At 42.4% G+C, this 18904-nt stretch overlaps 11 protein-coding genes across 11 annotated transcripts; 7 read left to right on the forward strand and 4 right to left on the reverse strand.

Annotated features, from left to right (window-relative positions):
• Positions 1–5: 5 nt before the first annotated feature.
• Positions 6–1913, forward strand: MKS1 (Mks1p; the record flags this gene model as incomplete). Its single annotated transcript, XM_003646910.1, has 1 exon — positions 6–1913. The coding sequence occupies one exon, from the start codon at positions 6–8 to the stop codon at positions 1911–1913; it is 1908 nt and encodes a 635-aa protein (XP_003646958.1).
• A 471-nt stretch (positions 1914–2384) lies between these two features.
• On the forward strand, positions 2385–3236 carry IMP4 (snoRNA-binding rRNA-processing protein IMP4; the record flags this gene model as incomplete). The annotated part of the gene is made up of 1 exon (XM_003646911.1): positions 2385–3236. The coding sequence occupies one exon, from the start codon at positions 2385–2387 to the stop codon at positions 3234–3236; it is 852 nt and encodes a 283-aa protein (XP_003646959.1).
• A 388-nt stretch (positions 3237–3624) lies between these two features.
• Positions 3625–4950, reverse strand: MLF3 (Mlf3p; the record flags this gene model as incomplete). Its single annotated transcript, XM_003646912.1, has 1 exon — positions 3625–4950. One exon carries the CDS (start codon positions 4948–4950, stop codon positions 3625–3627), a length of 1326 nt encoding a protein of 441 aa, XP_003646960.1.
• A 1529-nt stretch (positions 4951–6479) lies between these two features.
• Positions 6480–8036, forward strand: MSK1 (lysine--tRNA ligase MSK1; the record flags this gene model as incomplete). The annotated part of the gene is made up of 1 exon (XM_003646913.1): positions 6480–8036. The coding sequence occupies one exon, from the start codon at positions 6480–6482 to the stop codon at positions 8034–8036; it is 1557 nt and encodes a 518-aa protein (XP_003646961.1).
• Positions 8037–8273: 237 nt separating this feature from the next.
• Positions 8274–9194, forward strand: RNH201 (ribonuclease H2 catalytic subunit RNH201; the record flags this gene model as incomplete). The annotated part of the gene is made up of 1 exon (XM_003646914.1): positions 8274–9194. One exon carries the CDS (start codon positions 8274–8276, stop codon positions 9192–9194), a length of 921 nt encoding a protein of 306 aa, XP_003646962.1.
• A 497-nt stretch (positions 9195–9691) lies between these two features.
• Positions 9692–11086, forward strand: LAT1 (dihydrolipoyllysine-residue acetyltransferase; the record flags this gene model as incomplete). Its single annotated transcript, XM_003646915.1, has 1 exon — positions 9692–11086. One exon carries the CDS (start codon positions 9692–9694, stop codon positions 11084–11086), a length of 1395 nt encoding a protein of 464 aa, XP_003646963.1.
• A 495-nt stretch (positions 11087–11581) lies between these two features.
• TOM7 (Tom7p) lies at positions 11582–11764 on the forward strand (the record flags this gene model as incomplete). Its single annotated transcript, XM_003646916.1, has 1 exon — positions 11582–11764. The coding sequence occupies one exon, from the start codon at positions 11582–11584 to the stop codon at positions 11762–11764; it is 183 nt and encodes a 60-aa protein (XP_003646964.1).
• Positions 11765–12146: 382 nt separating this feature from the next.
• Positions 12147–13037, forward strand: FLX1 (flavin adenine dinucleotide transporter FLX1; the record flags this gene model as incomplete). Its single annotated transcript, XM_003646917.1, has 1 exon — positions 12147–13037. One exon carries the CDS (start codon positions 12147–12149, stop codon positions 13035–13037), a length of 891 nt encoding a protein of 296 aa, XP_003646965.1.
• Positions 13038–13209: 172 nt separating this feature from the next.
• Positions 13210–14139, reverse strand: RPL16B (60S ribosomal protein uL13; the record flags this gene model as incomplete). The annotated part of the gene is made up of 2 exons (XM_003646918.1): positions 13210–13778; positions 14106–14139. The coding sequence occupies 2 exons, from the start codon at positions 14137–14139 to the stop codon at positions 13210–13212; spliced, it is 603 nt and encodes a 200-aa protein (XP_003646966.1).
• A 521-nt stretch (positions 14140–14660) lies between these two features.
• Positions 14661–15335, reverse strand: CSM2 (Csm2p; the record flags this gene model as incomplete). Its single annotated transcript, XM_003646919.1, has 1 exon — positions 14661–15335. One exon carries the CDS (start codon positions 15333–15335, stop codon positions 14661–14663), a length of 675 nt encoding a protein of 224 aa, XP_003646967.1.
• A 464-nt stretch (positions 15336–15799) lies between these two features.
• Positions 15800–18077, reverse strand: Ecym_5396 (uncharacterized protein; the record flags this gene model as incomplete). Its single annotated transcript, XM_003646920.1, has 2 exons — positions 15800–17920; positions 18045–18077. 2 exons carry the CDS (start codon positions 18075–18077, stop codon positions 15800–15802), a joined length of 2154 nt encoding a protein of 717 aa, XP_003646968.1.
• Between the last annotated feature and the right edge of the window lie 827 nt (positions 18078–18904).

The following is an 18904-nucleotide window of genomic DNA, read 5'->3' on the forward strand; positions in this document are numbered from 1 at the left end:
ACACGATGGAAGAGTTTGAGTTAGGGCCAACGAGTCGGGGGGTTAGCGGGGCGGAAGAGAGAGGGGTGCGTACTCGGGTGCTGCTGAATGATCCGAATACCGATCATATATACTTGAAGGTGACGCCGAATTTGTTTACTCAGGAGAAGCTGCATTTGTTCGAGTCGATGGATATGTATACGTCTTTGATTAAGTGTGCTAAGTTTATGGAAAATGGGGAACGGCTGCATAATCTTAGTTGGAGGATTCTTAATAAGTCTTTGCTTAAGGATAATGATATTAACAAGTCCAAGAAACGGGACGGGGTCAGGAATTTGTATAATGTGATAAATCCGGCTAAGCAGTCGAATTTGTTGCCAGTGGCCTCGCCCAAGACTGCTCAGCCGCGTTCGCAGCAACTAAGACGATATAATCAGGAGAGGTCACCTCAGAACTCTTTTTCGTATGTTTCGTTGCATCAACAAAAAGATGGGTCCTTGCATTCTACTGATGGCAGCCCAATCCGCGAAAGGGTTGCTGCAACTAGTTCAGGAAATAGAAATCGTGCGGCTACGAGTTTACAAGTTCAAGGCCAAATGCTAAGGAAGGCACCTGTTTTCTTGCCGCATTCGTTTGCCAAGGGTGGCAGTGAAGCAACCGGTTCCAAGTTGAACCAGGATCCGGCAGCTAACTATGGACGGGAAAAGATTTTTTACATAGATAAAACACCGTCCCCAGAGCCTCCGTCAACAAGAGATCTGCATTCACCTTCAGATCCTGTTTTAAAAAGGACTCCATCACTGTTTGTGGCGGGAAATTCTAATGGTAATCTAGGGTGCGCAGCAGTAGCAAGTGCTGCAAGTGCTGCAACTACGACAATGACCGCGACGTCAACAATAGCAACAACAACAACGGCTTCTTCCGTTAACTCTGGCAACACACTTGGCCGCAGATCAACTAGGTCTCTCTTGGACACCAGAAACCAATCATTATTCACACAAAAACCAGGGGGGCTCAATGACATGGTCCATGATGCTTCCACAAAGGGCCAAATCACCCGTCATGAATTATTATTGAGTAGCGAAGATGAAGAATCAGACTGGGATTCTATGTCGGATGATAGTGATTTATACGACGATGACGAATTTGAGGAAGAGGAATACTACGAAAAACAATGGGACGAGTTAATGTTCACTAAAAACAAACATAATAATAGTAGCGATGAATCGCTTTTATCGGCTACCCACGATTTTCGTAACACCCCTGATGGGGATGTTACTACTTCCCGCACAGGTGGTGTGGAAGTTAAAAAATCCTTGTTAAGTGACCTCTTTCTCCACCAACTTCCGCATACAAGCATGACAACAACCAACAATGACGACCAGAACAACAGCAGCAACAGCAACAACAGCAAAATACCTATAAATGGGAACAATTCTTTAATAAGTAGAAAAGTCTCCGTGGTATCCAGAAATGAAACATCCAATATCACTGTCAATGGCGCGGTGACTCCTTCTTCCTTTAAAAACACATCCAGTTACCTCGAACAACACTTTTCTAATGAAAATGCAGCTCCCACGCCTTCAACCACTTCTCATAGCTCAGTTAAACACGGTTCTAGAGGTTCTTTTAGCAGCGTGATATCTGATTCAACTCGTGAACGATACCTGCATGAATCTAACGCTCCTTTAACTGCACAAACTATCCTTCCTACCGCTTTGGCGACACATATGTTCATACCCAACGGTATCCATCAGCAACGCATGATAGCAAGACACAGTATACTGATTCCCACAGGACCTAGCACTACGTTTAAAACCAGGAAGGAAAGCATGGATATACCAAGTAAAAACCGAAACAATAGTTTCTTAAAAACAAGGATGGAGTTATCAGAGGAAGAAAGCTTTAGCAGAGTATATGCAAGAAGGATATAGTCTAATTAACACGAAGCTTCCTCCTTCGGGGGATTTTAATTTTATTGTTGGTGGATATTATACTGCCCAACCTTATATTGATAGATTTGACCTTTTATTATTATTATTATTACTATTACTTTACTATACATTGATCATTATAGTTATTAATCGTTCACATAATTAAGGGCACACACATGCTTATATGTCTATTTGATATAAATGTAATAATAATATGACGTGTGTGCATTATATATGTATAATACATTCCTCGAGGAATAGCAGGTAGTTTTATCGTCGTCGAATAATATCCGTTAGATGTGACATGAAATTGGCTCTTTTCTTTTTTTCAAAAGCCTTCAACTGCAACATCTCATCTCAACATTTTTGAAAAATTTGAGAATCATGATGCCATGATGCTTATGAACAAGCTTATCTCACACCAAAGGTATAGGCTGAAAGCAATATATATATACTCTAATACATTGATCGATGATACGGAAACAGGCCCGTGAGAGACGTGAATATCTATATCGCAAAGCACAGGAGCTGCAGGAGTCTCAGCTTCAGGAAAAGCGTCAGTTAATCAAACAGTCGCTAGCTCAAGGAAAGCCTTTACCAAAAGAGATTGCAGATGACGTTCAATTGCAACGTGATTTTCAGTACGATGAGACCGTGCAAGATTCTATTGATGACGAATACAGTGCTACAAGTGGGATTGTAGATCCAAAGCTGCTTGTAACTACCTCTCGTGATCCATCTACGAAGTTATCCCAGTTTGCTAAAGAAGTAAAGTTATTATTTCCTACTAGCGTGAGACTTAACAGGGGTAACTTTGTTATGAATAACCTAGTAGATGCATGCCAGAAGTCTGGGACTACTGATTTAGTTGTGCTGCATGAACACAGAGGTGTTCCAACATCGTTAACAATTTCACATTTCCCACATGGCCCAACTGCTTTTTTCACTTTGCATAACGTTGTTCTAAGACATGACATATTGAATGCAGGGAACCAGAGTGAAGTTAACCCCCATTTGATTTTTGATAACTTCACAACACCATTGGGAAAGCGGGTAGTAAAGATCTTAAAGAATTTGTTTCCGGCTAGTCCAAAAAAGGATAGTGCCAGGGTTATCACGTTTGCAAATCGAGGTGATTTTATCAGTGTAAGACAGCATGTATACGTAAAAACCAGAGAAGGTGTTGAGCTGGCAGAAGTAGGTCCAAGATTTGAAATGAGATTATTTGAACTAAGGCTGGGGACTTTGGAAAACAAAGATGCAGATGTCGAATGGCAGCTAAGAAGATTCATCAGAACTTCCAGTAGAAAGGATTATTTGTAAAGAGAAAGGCAAGTTTTAGATATAGGACATTCCTAGTTAACTAATATATATATATCTTTGTTGGCCGTTTTTGCCAATTATACGTCAATCTATGTGATGAGGCAGCCGAACAGTAAGTGGCCCAGTCACTGTTGATACGATGAGCTACATTGTGATAAAACCGTTTGATGTAAAAGTTAAATAAGTATGTATATATAATGTATATAGATAGATAGATTTTATAAATTCACATATACAAATATTCCATATCTGAAAACAACAGGAGCTGTTAAGGGCAACCATTTAAACTAAATAAAAGTTAAAAAAAATTAAAACATACCCAGAACCAACAAAAGGTCCTCAGCGGTTATAAAACTAATTGGAAGTTCATTTGAAACGTTTGGTGAGCTTATTGGTGAGAACCGGTGAAGCCGGTAGCCGGCAATATTGATGAAGAAGCATCAGACCCTGTGCTACAAACCTTCTGTCTGAGCATTTCGCTGGCAGATTCCGAGTGCAATTGATTGAATATCAAGTCATCCATATTAGAAGGAGCCTTTTGGACTGATCCTCTTCTACCTAGAACAAACGATGAACCGACATCTGACTGAAATGGAGGTGTTGCTTTGAATGGGGAGGGTGTTTTCTTGAGTGAGCAAGGCACAGTCCGTGAACCAAGTGACTTGCAATGCAACCCATTGTTAGCTACTATTGCTGTTGGCGAGTTTGGAGACACGGGTGCTGGGCCCTTAGAATGAAGACTGCTGACCCCATAGCTAGTACGGCTACTGCCTTGGTCTAAATCTTCTTCGCTGCTAGACCAGTCACTACTGGTCTCAAGAGAAAACTTACCGCTTGCTGCCGCCTTACTGGTGGTAGCTGTGACGAAACGAGCATTTGGAGGATTCGATGATCGTTTGCGCGAAACCATGCCCACAGAAGAAACCGAATCGCGCCGATGAGACACAGGTAGGAACGGATTAGAGAAAGAAGGCAGTTGCTGTACGTGACACGAATCTGTTCTATAAATATCTGAGGAACACGTATTTGGTGGAGAATGCCTTAGCAACGTCAACGACAATGAATGTGATATCCCCGGCCGTTGATCTTGTGCGATGTCCTGTTTCAGCTGTCGCTGTTGCAGCTCCTGCGGCTGCTGCTGGTGCTTTTGATGTGTGTTCTCATCAGAAAGCATGTCTGCATACGAATAGAAACGCAACACCCTTGGCTTCGCTGCACCAGACACCGTCTGTACCTGTCCTCCCTCAGCTGAACTACCCGCTCCGGTGACAGAATTAGTCCTGGTTCGACCCAGCGCCATATCCAGCCTTATTGTAGAAGGCCTCTTGGAGTACACGATTTCAACATTGTCCAGATTAGCCTTGTCATCCGCTACCACATCGGCACTAGCATCCAAAGCTGGTGCAACCAAATTTTCCAAATTATGATGCATAGCATGTCTACAAGGCTGTGACTGCTGCTGTTGCTGCTGCTGCGAATGCCGCTGTGACACTTGCGACACTTGGCTCCCTGCACAATTTGCGAAATTCACAACAGAACTAGACCTCGACCTTGACCACGGAACCGAACAAAGAGTGCAACATCTAGAATCCGCCCCCACCGGAACAAACGGATCCTCCACGTTCCTCTCGAAGATCAACGACTCATCTCCGACAAACCCTATACTACCACCACTTTGACCGCTAACATTAGAGCAGATAGACTGTACCTCCATCGCTAGTTCCCTTTATACCTACTGCTCTATACCCGGTGCTGCCCCTCACCTATCCTGTTCTGTTAGTCTTAAAGCTTTATGGACCCGGTCAAATACAATTCAGGGAGGAGCGAATGAGGGAGATATAATTTTTACACCGGCCTTGCTATGTATACAAAGAGATAAGGAAAACTCCTAACAAGAAACACCATCCACCGTCTTCCCGACACTTTATAAAACTTACATACTTCTCTTATTCTTTACCCTCTAATCCCCGTCTCCCCCGAACACCTGCAACCAGAATAAACGGTGCATGACCTACATATAAAATAATCTTTATCTTTAACCCTGATTTTCCACATTTCGCTACGATGATGCTATTTACTCTATTTCTTCAACTATACAACAAACGACATGTATTCCTAAATGTTCGAGGCTCTCTTTTCCCTATTCTGCGTGTGGAGGGAGAGATAGCTCTCTCCTTTTTTTAATTATTTCCTTAGGTATTCTGTGCCTGCACAACAAACCTGGCCTCCTTGTTCACAAAACTTACACAATATACATCTAAAATTGAACCGTTCCGGTCACGCCCATTATGCACCTGCTTGATTGAATCTGCAAACGTTTTGTCTGCGTGCGTCTACGTGTGTCTGAGTGTTTCTTTCTGTATCGAGTAATCCGCAGTTTTGGTAACCCAATTATTAGCGTGGATCCGTTTTTCGAACGAGGCGGTGAAGCTGCGAAACCAAAGCTTTGAGGGTTACCCGGCCACATGACGCACAGAACCTCTCGCATTCGAGGTCACGTGATTGCTATCACGTTGTACGTAGGTTTGGTGACCACGCGCAGAAAAAGAAACGGGCAGGATTGTCGAGAAAACTATTTTTAACCATTTTTACATAGTCTTTTGCATTACTTTCTCTTCTTCCTCTCTCTCTCCCTCCCTCTCTGATTGTGCATACGCTGCCAGTATACCGTGCGATAGCTGATTGCGCGCATTGAGCGGGTATTTGTCATTGGGAGGTGGACCACGAGGTGCAGTAGCCCTTGTTCGTTGCCGTCCCGATTGAGCAGAGACAGGTGTCTCTGCTGTGGCTACGCCAAGTAGATCTCTTTTCTATATCTTGTCTCTGCTTCCCGATGCTGCTCGAGGTGTGTAGGGGCGTTGGGAGGATATGGGGAGTAGAACCGGAGGAGTTATTGCTGATTGTGTGCAAAAAGATGATGAGTACAATATGCGTTATCGTCTTGATGGCTGTTTAAGTACAGTGCAAGGAAAACGATTTTTAAAACAGAACTTATATTAGCTACTGAAAAAATTGCCCTATAATCTCCCCGCTTGTAGTATATAGTAATTGACTTGTTTCGAGGTGGCTAGTAAGCTTCGTTGAGCTTATTTCTCGAGGAGTGCCTTCTTTTTTTGTTTTTGATGATCTCTGGAAAACGGTAACGTCGTAGGAACTTCGCTAGCACCTATACCAATAAGGACCATTTGTATGTACAAGATTAGTAGCGGTTGACCTAGGGGCAGTTGATAGATACCGAGCTGGATGATAAACTTTAGATTATTGAGAGTTATTAGTCGTTGTTATAGTAGTAATAAGACTCAGCCGTTGGCGTATGTAAACAGACAAGCAGAAATTCTTGGGAATCTACCGAAATACTATCCGTCGTTGTCTCAACTGCCAAGGGCCACTATATCGATAAAGGAGTTTAATGCCAAGTATCAAGAGACGTTATCTAGTGATGCTCCTGAGACTGTACATGTCATCAACGGTAGGGTGAAGGCGATCAGGGTTGTTGGTAAATCAATGTGTTTTATCGATTTATATCAACAGAATGCCCATCTTCAGCTGATCCTCAGTTATCATGTGATGAAGGGGAGTGTTGGTAATAAGGACGATTTTGTGGGCTTGGTACGTGGTTTGAAACCGGGTGATCATATTCAAGTCCAAGGCTACCCAGGGCTATCTAAAACCGAACAAACGTTGTCATTAAAATGTACTTTGCCAGTCAGTATGTTGTCAGCAAGTCAAGTGGCCATTCCGCCAAAGCTGAGTGATGCAGTTAAACGTCGTAAAAACAAGGTACTTGATTACCTGGTGAATGGACACGAGGTGTTGGTTTCGAGGCACAAGATTATCAGCTCACTTCGCACTTTTTTAGACAGCAGAGGGTTTATCGAGGTAGAGACACCAATACTGTCTGCTAAGTCTAACGGAGCTAATGCTAAACCATTTGTGACGCAATTAAATTCCTTGGGGAAATTGCCATTGGAGTTACGAGTTGCTCCAGAGCTTTGGCTGAAGCGATTGTGTATCGGTGGTATGGATCAAGTATATGAGATCGGGAAAGTGTTTCGTAATGAGGGCGTAGATGCCACACATAATCCAGAATTCACAACTTTGGAACTATACAAATGTTATAGCTCCATGGAGGAACTGATCGAGCTGAGTGAATCCCTCATTCGTCATATATGTACCTTTGTGGATACTCGACTGGCCAAAGAGCTTTTACAAGAAATGAAAGCGAATGGGGACAGGTTCAGGAGAATTGAGCTGTTGCCAACTTTGGAAAAGGAGACTGGGATCGATTGGAGACAAGTCGATCTCTCAAATTGTGCGGAAATCTTATCCGTTTTGGAGGCTCAGGGAATCTCTATTCCTGATTCCGCCAAGTCCCCTCAACAGATACTAAATTACCTTTGTGGGGCTGTAATAGAGGAAAAATACTGCAAAAGTCTTCTTCCGACCGTTATATTCCACCATCCATCAATTATGTCACCGCTGGCTAAAGGCGATGACGTGATATCAAAGAGATTCGAAGTTTTCATCCGGGGCAGGGAATTCATGAATGCTTACGAAGAAGAGAATTGCCCACAAACCCAATTAGCAAAGTTTGAATCGCAGCAGTTTTGCAAGGATACATATGAAGACCACGAATCTATGGCTATAGATTATGATTACGTCAATGTGATGAAGTATGGTATGCCACCAATAGGTGGATTGGGCCTAGGAATCGACAGGCTATGCATGCTTTTACTAAACAAGGACAGAATCGAGGAAGTTTTGGCATTCGGGTGTGTAGATGATGTGAGCCGACAATAGATTAGTGCTTTTTCTAATAACTTATATCCTTAAATAATAATAACAGTTCAGTTCCCCCACAACCTTTGTCCCTTCTCTGCCTTATATTAATTATCCTACTGATCGTACTTATGCGCGCTGGTTCACGTGAGCATCCGTTTCGCTTAATCGAGATTAGCACTTGTTCAAGAAGTCTCTTACTATTCCTCCCTCCACTACGCGACATGGAACGGCAACCAGGTCATTAAAAACATATCAATGGCAACTATTCCAACAGTTCCAGAGGATGTGCATTCTTTAGAGTCGCAAAGCTACTATTCACCAATTCCAGAAGCACTGAAAAATGTTGCTCAGGGCGACCATATCATACTAGGCGTTGATGAAGCAGGTCGAGGCCCTGTTTTGGGACCAATGGTATACGGCGTTGCCTATTGCACCAAAAGTTACCAAGATTCAGTTGTTAAAAGTTATGGTTTCGATGATTCAAAGAAACTCACTGATCCCATTCGGAGAAGATTATTCGAAAAGATATACAATGGTGACATCGACGGCATCGGATACGCAACAACTAGTATAACGCCTTTTGATATAAGCACCGGTATGCTGAGATACCCACCTGAGCAAAACTACAACCTGAACGAACAAGCTCATGACGTCACAATTGGGCTCATCCAAAAAGTTTTAGATGCAGGTGTGAATATCTCACATATATACGTAGACACCGTGGGTCCTCCCATAACATACCAAGACAAGCTCGAAAAGAGGTTTCCCGTTTGCAAGTTCACCGTCGCAAAGAAAGCGGATTCCCTCTACCCGGTGGTAAGTGTAGCTAGTGTTATTGCAAAAGTTACAAGAGACGTTTGGCTTGAGCAACTACGTACCATCCCCGACGAAATCCTTGGTTCTGGCTATCCAGGCGATCCAAAAACCGTCAAATGGCTAAATGAAAACATAAGACCCCTCTTCGGATGGAACCCTGAAATCGTAAGGTTCTCTTGGCAAACCTGCCAGAATATCCTCGAAACTAACCCACATGCCATCAACATCGAATGGGAGGAAGAGAGCCTGAAAAAGAGAACCTACAAACTCAAACCTGCCTCTATCGACCCTCAAAAAAATTCACCATCACAACCTGACGTTGGAAACATTATCTCAATGGATGCCTGGTTCGGCCATTGAAGACCGCGTTCGGATGCAGGCACAATTTACTCGTTTCCGAGCATCCTCGATTCCACACCGCAGAAACCAACAACTTCTCACTGATGTTTTAACGTATCTAGAACGCTCCATCTACAAATAAATACTCTTCTGTAAACTACAAACAATCCCCCATTTAAGTAAATTTAAATAACTATTAAAACTACGCATACAAACTCTAAGTCTGCTTTAAACTGGTTAAAACCTCTGGGCATCTTGTATTAAATCTTGAATATTTCATCTTGGGTCCGCTGCGCTTGTTGTCCATTGGATTTTTTTCACGTCGGAAAAAAGAATATCCATCTATAAAAACTGGACGGAAGAACAAAGCTTGCGTTCTAAGATATATTACTTTGATAAAGTGGATAGTTTGTGACTTGCTGCTGTTTAGTTCTACTTATTAAAGAAGAAGAACCGATTAGTGTGAATTTTTTGCACTATCATTAGTTACCGGTCAAAAATTTTCAGGTTTATTCGTAATGTCTGTTCTTACTAGGTATATTCCAGCTGTTAGGACATTAGCTTCGTTAACTAGGCTTCAACTGAGGGCTTATGCTTCTTATCCTCCTCATACGATTATTAACATGCCAGCTCTTTCTCCAACTATGACGCAAGGTAATTTGGCCGTTTGGAGTAAGAAGGAGGGTGACAGTTTGAGCCCAGGAGAGGTGATTGCTGAGGTTGAGACGGATAAGGCTCAGATGGACTTTGAATTCCAGGAGGAGGGGTATCTAGCTAAGATTTTGGTTCCCGAGGGAACCAAGGATATTCCTGTGAACAAACCAATTGCTGTTTATGTTGAGGAAGAGGGCGATGTTGCTGCTTTTTCAGATTTTAAATTGGAAAAACCAGATGCAGCTTCTTCTCCAGCTGCAGCACCTGCAGCCAAGGAGGAGCCAAAGACAGAGGAAGTAGCTGTAGCGTCGTCTGACAGCTCTGTTCCAAGGAAGGCCAGCTCTGGCTCTGGTGCTCAGGGCTCTTCTCTTTCTGGTAGAATCATTGCTTCTCCATTGGCCAAGACCATTGCTTTGGACAAGGGTGTTTCCTTGAGGGAAGTCACCGGCACCGGTCCAAACGGCAGAATTACAAAGCAAGACGTCGAGGCATATTTAGCTAACGCTCCTAAGAAAACTTCGACTACTCCATCAGGTACTTCCGCTTCCGCTTCCGCTTCTTATGAAGACATCCCAATCTCTAACATGAGAAGGGTGATTGGTTCCCGTCTTTTGCAATCCACTCAAAGCATTCCATCTTACATCGTCTCTTCGCAAATCTCAGTCTCCAAGTTGATGAAGTTGAGACAGTCCTTGAACTCGGTAGGTAAAGACCAGTTCAAATTGTCTATCAACGACATTTTAATCAAGGCTATTGCCTCTGCTGCCAAGAAGGTGCCTGAGTCCAATGCCTACTGGTTAGAAGACGAGGGTGTTATCAGAACATTTAACAATGTCGACGTTTCTGTCGCTGTCGCCACCCCAACTGGCTTACTCACTCCCATCGTTAAGAACGCCGAATCCAAGGGCTTGCGTGCCATCTCTGCCGAAATCAAGGACTTAGGCAAGCGTGCTAAGGAAAACAAGCTACTACCAGAGGAATTCCAGGGCGGTACCATCTGTATCTCAAACTTGGGCATGAACAACGCCGTCTCTTCTTTCACCTCAATTATCAACCCACCACAATCCACCATCTTGGCCATCGGTACCTTACAACGTGTGGCTGTTGAAGACGCTGGCGCTGAATTCGGCTTCTCCTTCGACGACAAGATTACCATCACAGGTACCTTTGATCACAGAACCATCGATGGCGCCAAGGCCGCAGAGTTTATGAAAGCGTTGAAAAACGTCATCGAAAACCCATTGGAATTGATGTTATAAATCTAAAATACAACATTCTAAGATTCCTGATTGTTTTTTTGTCAACTATCAATTCAAACCTACTTTGGCTTCTGTAAAAGAAAGGAAATAACCCAATTATTACTATACTTCCTGCAAAGAACTCGAATTAACCAAAAAATTGATACCAAGCAAATAAAAGAACAGAAAAAATGGGCGAACCTGATCCGTTCGCTGTCCATTATTTGTACTAAACCCCCTGATCTATATTCGAATAATATAAGCCAAGTAAAAAGGTGTATATATTATATTCTTATAAGGTATAAGCATATCTTAACACTGCTTGATTATTAGGAATTCGGAATCTCATCTCTATCTCTACATATTACCCGGCCATAATTTGTCTTCAAATCGATTATCAAATTTTTTCGTCATAAAAAAATACAGTACAATTTACAGAGTACTCAACTCTTATATAAAAGCATATAAGTAAACACATTTTCCAACCAGTTTTCAAGCATATTGAAGTAACCGATCATGGCTTTCCTACCATCATTCATTTTATCTGATGAATCCAGAGAACGTATCTCCAAGGTTTTGGATTTAACGCAGACTGTCGCTCGTTACGGATGGTTGCCGTTCATTTTATACATGGGTTGGTCCCACGCATCTAACTCTCCAAACCTGCTAAATCTGCTATCTCCTTTGCCAAGTGTTTGAGAGGGGGCGTTTTTTGGATTTTTACTGGTTAGTTGACATTGCATACAGGCTTTGAAACTTGTTTTTGATGTTATTACCAGTCTTTATTATTATATAGTTGTTGATTGCATCACGATCTACTCTGGAAGGTTTGTATATATACTTATGAATAGACGGTATTGTATATTTAAGTGCTATTTAAAACCATTTTGCATTGCATCAATATAGAAAGGTAACTGTGAGTTCTCTTGGTTGTGCTTGTAAGCGTCATATGTGCTTTCACTTGTCACAATTTTATGCACGTGAAAGCACAGTGGATCATCAGCTCAAAAAAGCTGCGTCGACTCAAAGCGTAGAACAGGAGGTATAGATAGAACAAGAGGTTTATGTATCGCTACTGATCATGGGTCATGTGTTAGGAGATTTGCAGAAGGAGGTGATATCTGGGCTCTCTGCAGGGTTATTAGCCACCATCATTAGTCATCCCTTGGACTTGGTTAAGGTTCGATTGCAACTTTCAGTACGACATACTCCACGAGTCACGTACTCACAGGTTCTCAATGATATGTTGAGAAACACATACTGGGTTCGAGAGATCTACCGTGGGCTAGGAATAAGTTTATTAGGCAATTCGTTGGCTTGGGCTATTTACTTTGGACTATACCGATTTGCTAAAGACGTGGCTATATCTAATGTGAGCGTCAGCTCATCGGCATCAGATTCTGAATTGAAAGATAGAAAACTTTCGGCGCCTGTATACCTTGCTGCCGCTGGATTTAGTGGTACTTTTACTGCATTACTGACAAATCCTATCTGGGTTATAAAGACTAGAATTATGTCGACAACCACAAGTGGTCCCTATAAATCAACCATAGATGGAGCGTCTAAGTTATTGTGTGAGGAAGGTATTTTAGCCTTTTGGAAGGGACTGCTACCTTCTTTGTTTGGGGTGTCACAAGGAGCAATATATTTTACCGTATACGACACCCTAAAGTTTCAGTATTTGCATTCGAGCTATGATAAACATGAGAGGAAGCTTTCCGCTCTGGAGCTCATCACTGTCAGTTGCATATCAAAGATGATCTCACTAAGTGCAGTATATCCACTTCAGTTATTGAAATCAAATCTTCAGGACTTTAAAGCTACATCAGACATCATGACGCTGGGGAGTCTAATATACCAAAAAGAAGGGATAGCTGGTTTCTATAAGGGTGTATTTGCCAACTTGCTAAGATCTATTCCAGCCAGTTGTATCACTTTCTTCGTGTACGAGAACGTGAAGCACAGCATATAGCCTCAAATATATACTGATACATAAGTATATATTTGCAAACAGCAATGATAATCGTTTTAATTAGTTACAGAACCATCTGAAAATGATTAATTTGTTTTAAAACTTACAAAAAAACACTTTGTATATATATTGTTATTTGGGTGAAAGATTCATGACCTTATGATGAAAACGTTTAGTAACCGAATTGGGCTAACTGCTTGGCGGCCTCAGACTCAGCAGCAGCAGCAGTGGCAACAGAAACCTTCTTGTTGAAGGCCTTCTTCTTGGAGTAGTATTCAGCAGATCTGACCTTTCTCTTCTCTTCCAACTTGGCAACAACATCCTCATATTTCCAGCCAACAGTGGTAGATAACTTACCCAAGGTGGTGTACTTTCTACCTGGCTTCAATCTCAAAACTCTCAAAGCTTGTGGGACGACAACTCTCTTCTTCTTGTCGTATGGAGGTGGAACACCCTCGAAAACCTTTAATCTTTCCAAAGCGGCCTTACCACGGGCAGTCTTGTGAGCAATCATACCTCTAACAGCCTTGTAGAAGATTCTTGATGGAGCTCTAAAGTGGAATGGACCTCTAGTCTTGTTGAAGATAGTAGCCTTCCTCAAGTAGTCGTGGTACTTCAACTTGTTTCTGAATAGCTCACCAGATACGTTCAAAGCTTCAGCTCTGACTACGACAATCTTTTGGCCATTCAACAATTGCTTAGCAACAGTAGAAGCCAAACGACCCAATAAATGGCCCTTACCTATAGCATAATTGTTAGTAATCTGAAACACGTCAAAAAAATTAAACACTGAAAGATTCCTCTAAACGTTGATTCTTAAAGAGTATAGTCATCTCTTTGTCCAAATAACTAACTACACATTCATAATAAAAAAATCCCACTACCTCCTTCCAATCTAAACCATTTCTCAACCTATACTTATAGATTTCCACAATAACACATAGTACCATATTAAAATTATCAAATCGTTATAGAAAACCCACTCCACATTCACTTTCTTTCAATATCAACATATATGGAATCCTCAGTTTAACAGTATTCACTAAATCATAGACAACCTGTACGTACCGTCAACGACAACAACAGGTTCAAAAGAAGACATCTCGCTTATTATCGGTTGTTCCTTGTTTGAAAGCTACCAATGTATCAACGTTAACACTATGCACTTCTTAAGTTTTCATGAGTTTTTCCCGTGATGTTAGGTGATGCTACGCTGGTTGCAGCCCAGCTGGAGTGGATGGGACGGTCAGGCGGGCTACGAGAGTTAGTGGCGGCGCTGGGCTGGCAGGCGGAGCTTACCGGGGGAGCTGGTGTCGCCGGGAGCCCGCCAGAGGGAGCGCTTCCGCCTGCGTTCTGGCGTGCGGACAGCCAACTGGCGGGCGAGCCCGCGGCTGACAGTTAGCGCGCGTGGGGGACCGCCGGCCGGCGGTCCCCCCACGCGCTCCCCCCACGCGCTCCCATCAAGCAGTCCCGCTGAGACGGCTGCGCGGTTCAGCTAGGCGTGGGCTTCCATTCTGAAGAAGCTGAACAAGAAAATTCAAAATTCGCAGATTCGAAAAATTGGTAATCCAAGAGGAAATGTACGGGTGGCAAATAGCAGTCATAATTTGATCTACATCAAAGCTAGGTGGTATAGAATCTGATTATATAATCGCCAAGGGTATTACCGTGCCCGTGCCAGTTTGGTTTAGCTCTTTTAGCATGATTATTATTCTCTGGAGGCATTCTGGCGGTAGCGTGGCCATCTGTTAGGCAGCTCTTTTGGAACTCTGAATGAGGTAGTATTATGTGGACCTCAAAGTCTGTGGAAGGAGCTTTGTTGGAGAGCATTCGAAGACGGAGCAGAGCGTCGTTTAAATGACGGTGAGCTGTCGTTGGATCGAGGACCTGTGAGGTCCTATACATTACATCGAGTCCAGAAATTACTACTAAAGTTTGTTTGGCCAAACGGTTATTTATATCAGAATCTGCAGGGGGATTGTTGCTGTGGGAGTGGTGCCTGGTTGCACGGTCTGCAGCTATGTTCTGGTAGAGCTTTCGCACAATGTCTTCAAAGTCTGCCAGTTCGAGACAGACCATGATTCTCACACTTTCGAACAGGAGCTGCCGTGTGTAGTGCGGAGGGCGAGGTATTTGGTCAAGTTTTGCTTGGAAAGAGCGTACTGGGAAGCTGTTTTTACAGTCAATGTAGACCAACTGGGGTAGACGCTCGCAATCAGAAGTGGAGAGGTGTTTGTAGTAAAAGTTCAGCAAGTGAGAAGTTAAAGCATCGTCCTTCAATTTTGATATTACCTTCATGGATTATATATGCAGTATCTCATGGGGGGATTCCAGGTATCTGTATCTAGAGGTTGGCAGTCTCGCGTTGACTTTCGAGCTTTCCTGTTTGAGATGAGAAGCAGAAGAGACATAAGGCTTTATCACACATTACATTCAAATTTGGACGAAAAGGCGGCAATACAACAGGTAAAAAAAGATGGAAGATTGCACACCTGAACAAAGAGAGAGCGAGACCTTGTGGTGGTAATGGACAACTGATATAAAAGAGTTGATCTAGATATGATACATAAAGTGAAGATGAAAAAACAAAAGCTGAACAACAAAGGACAATACCGTTGAAGGTATATGGTAATGGTTTTTAGATCAAGGGTAAAAGAGCAGCTTTGTTATTATGAATTGCAGATTTTATTTTTAGAATTATTTGGAGATGACGGTATTACTCAATTGATAGTCGCACCTGGAACTAATATTTTGGCGTCGTTTTAGGGGGAGCCATCACTTTTCACTAGACTAACTTTTGCGCTATCGGTATCTAGAATCAGTTTGCCATCTGTGTGGTCATCGTTCTTGCCGGCACGATTCTTCGTTATAGGACTTGATGTTAGGGTTTGGTCTTTCTCAGCGCTTGAAGTGACCGGATCATGACTGTGTTTAGCAGTTGCAGCACTATTGCTTGCTGATACAGGACCGCTGTTTTGAGAATTAAAATTTGGCGCACCTGAACCATGTGCATTCGTTGCGGGTGTGTTATTGACTGAAGAAAACTGTAATAAGTTCCAAACGCCTGGACTGCTTTGGTTCGTCAGTGGTTGGCCGTTATGGCTTTGGAGATTGCCAGAATTCAACATTTGGGTTTGCTGTTGTGGGAGTTGCGCCGATGTTAGCCCTCCGCCGCCAGACTGGGTTGGAGACCTGGATATATGTTGGGACCCCCTTTCTGGGGTATATGCTTCCACCGCTGAAATGTGAAATCTCTTTGGTGGAGAGTGTAGCAGAGAATCATTTACTGGAGAGAGTTGTGGAGCTGTAGTTGGTAGGGTCCCTGCTGACAAGGAAGGCTGCGGAGAGGCACGAAGGCCTGATAATGAAGGAAGGGACGTATTTGACGTAGAGGCTGTTAGTTGACTTGGACGTGGCTTCTGCTGCTGCTGCTGCTGCTGTGGAGCTGGTGGTGGTGGTGGCGTTTCTCGAGACACCGATAGCTTCTGCTGGTTAACAGTTGTTTGGGACTGACGAATAGGTAACGACATTGTTGTTTGCGGTACTCTCGTTTTTCCTTGTGGAATATTTTCCTGCGAAGGTGGAGAGTGATACCTAACAGGCGAACCATGACTATTTGAAGCCGTAGAGTATGTTGCAGAAGGTGTTGACGATGAAGCAGATAAGCTACTCTGCATCGAGCTGAGTTGGTTTTGTTGTAGCTGTTGCGACTCTGGTTGTATTTGTTGCTGCTCCTTCTGTGGTTGCTGCTGCTGCTGCTGTCTTTGCGTTATATTAGAGTTACTAGCGTTTTGGATTGGCAAATTATTGTATCTGGACATGTGCAGCTGCAATTGCCTTGCTACAGAAGATCCACGCCTCACCTTTCCAATCCTTCCAGTATGCCATTTTTCTAAAAATTCACGCTGGTAGTCTTCGCTAATCCTCCATTTCATACCTTTCCCAGGTTCACCAGGCTTCCTTGGAACTTTTTCAAATGCCTTGTTCAATGAGAGATTATGTCTAATTGAATTTTGCCAGCCAGATTTCGTATGCCGGTAAAAGGCATAATTGGCTGATATGTACTTGTAAATGGCTGAAAGCGAAAGCTCACCATCATGAGAACATAGGATTGCCTGTGTTATCATAGTCGCATACGAGTGCGGTGGCTTCACATTCCTGTTTTCGTCACGGGATAGGTCTGTTGCAAGGTCCTTGCTGTTCGGGAAACCAGGATCTATTATGGTTCCGTACATAGCACCGTGGTTCGAATTTTGGTCATGATACTGTGTGGGTGCCTGATATTGATTATGGTACATTTTGAATGTGGTCATCTGTGTATCGCCCGGTCCCTTTACATCACGAGTGGGCAACGGTGCATTTTTAATCAATTCTTGTAACAGGGGGTTTGTTGTCGTATGAGCGTATGCTGCCGCCAGTTTAGGATTCAGGTAACTTAAAGCAGATGGATCGATAAACGGACCCTGATCGGGTAATATAAACATCATCTGCGTCCCTCCAATATCTAAAATCGTACCTGAAGAAAGAGGTACCGGATTCGTGTTTGGTCCAGACGGAATCCTATGGAAGTTGATCTTTGCTCCGTTTCGACCCAGAACCCGTAATTCCCAGATACCTGTGTTCAGATTAAAACTAATACTAGCATGCTGTCTCGAAACCACCTTCGCAGGCCCCAAGTCTATGTGTATCGAATGGTCTTGAGGCGATGTATTTCGCCCAATGCTCGTTATCATATCCTTGACATAATACGTCCAATCCTTCCCTGATATCTTGGCATATGCCTGTACCTCCGTCGCCGTATTCTTCTCATTCGAATACACCTGCGAAACCGTCGTAGCCTCCTTCGGCGCATCTAAAACCGATATCACAGCATTTATCAGATCCTGTATCATTCCCCATTCACGTTAGTAAATAAGCTTTTATCAAAAAACAAAAACAAAAAACCAAAATATCAAAAGACAGATCAACCTAATCCGTGCTTTTACTCACAAAACTCTCTGTACATACCTGTTGATGATGTGACGCAAACGGATAATTCATCACGGTCCTATATCGTTTTAGAATTTTTCTCACCTACTTGTTTTTTTAAAACCCAAGGTCCTTTATATTGTTATCCTTCCTATAGTAATCACAGCGACAACAACAACAAAAATGATGAAGATGCTACTGCTATAACTACTAATAATAATGTTTCTTCAAACTAAAATAAAAAAAATAAAAAACCTTCCAAAAACAATAAAAATAAAAAATAAAAACTGGGTATCCTTCAAACCTTCCAATCAATGGTCTCTTAAAACCCCCACCTAATAACTGATTCCCTAATACCTTTCCTTTCCTTTCCGTTGACGAAAGAAACAAATAATAATGATATAATAATAATAATAAAAACCAAAATCAAAAATGTTAAATTTTTATAATACACTTAATATGCCGTGATAAAACCCCACCCGCTCAAATTAAACCCTTGAAAGCCTTATTAATCTTATTTGGAATCGAACCTAACCGAACTGACTCAAATGATACACAAATCACTCAATAATAGTCCTCTAATTATCCAAATTGTTTTTCGGTGTTGCTTGATCTTTGTTTTGCCAAAACTTTTTTAATATTTTTTTCTAGCTGTTTGTTTATTTTTTCTTTGTGTGCGCCTTTATTTTGAACGAAAGAACAACAAACAACAAGCTGTCGATAATTGCTTTTTTTAGGATGGGGATGGGGTCACGTGATGTCTGGGCAACGTGATTAACACGTGTTATTGTTTACATTTTTAGTTTCTTTTTTGCTTCGAGGATTTTTGGTTCCTGCAAGATGACTTAAACGGTTTCATTATTTATTTACTTATTATTTTGTTTGTTATTAGGATGGCG

The sequence above is a fragment of the Eremothecium cymbalariae genome, chromosome 5 (assembly GCF_000235365.1).
Source record: "Eremothecium cymbalariae DBVPG#7215 chromosome 5, complete sequence".
Classification (NCBI taxonomy): Eukaryota; Fungi; Ascomycota; class Saccharomycetes; order Saccharomycetales; family Saccharomycetaceae; genus Eremothecium; species Eremothecium cymbalariae.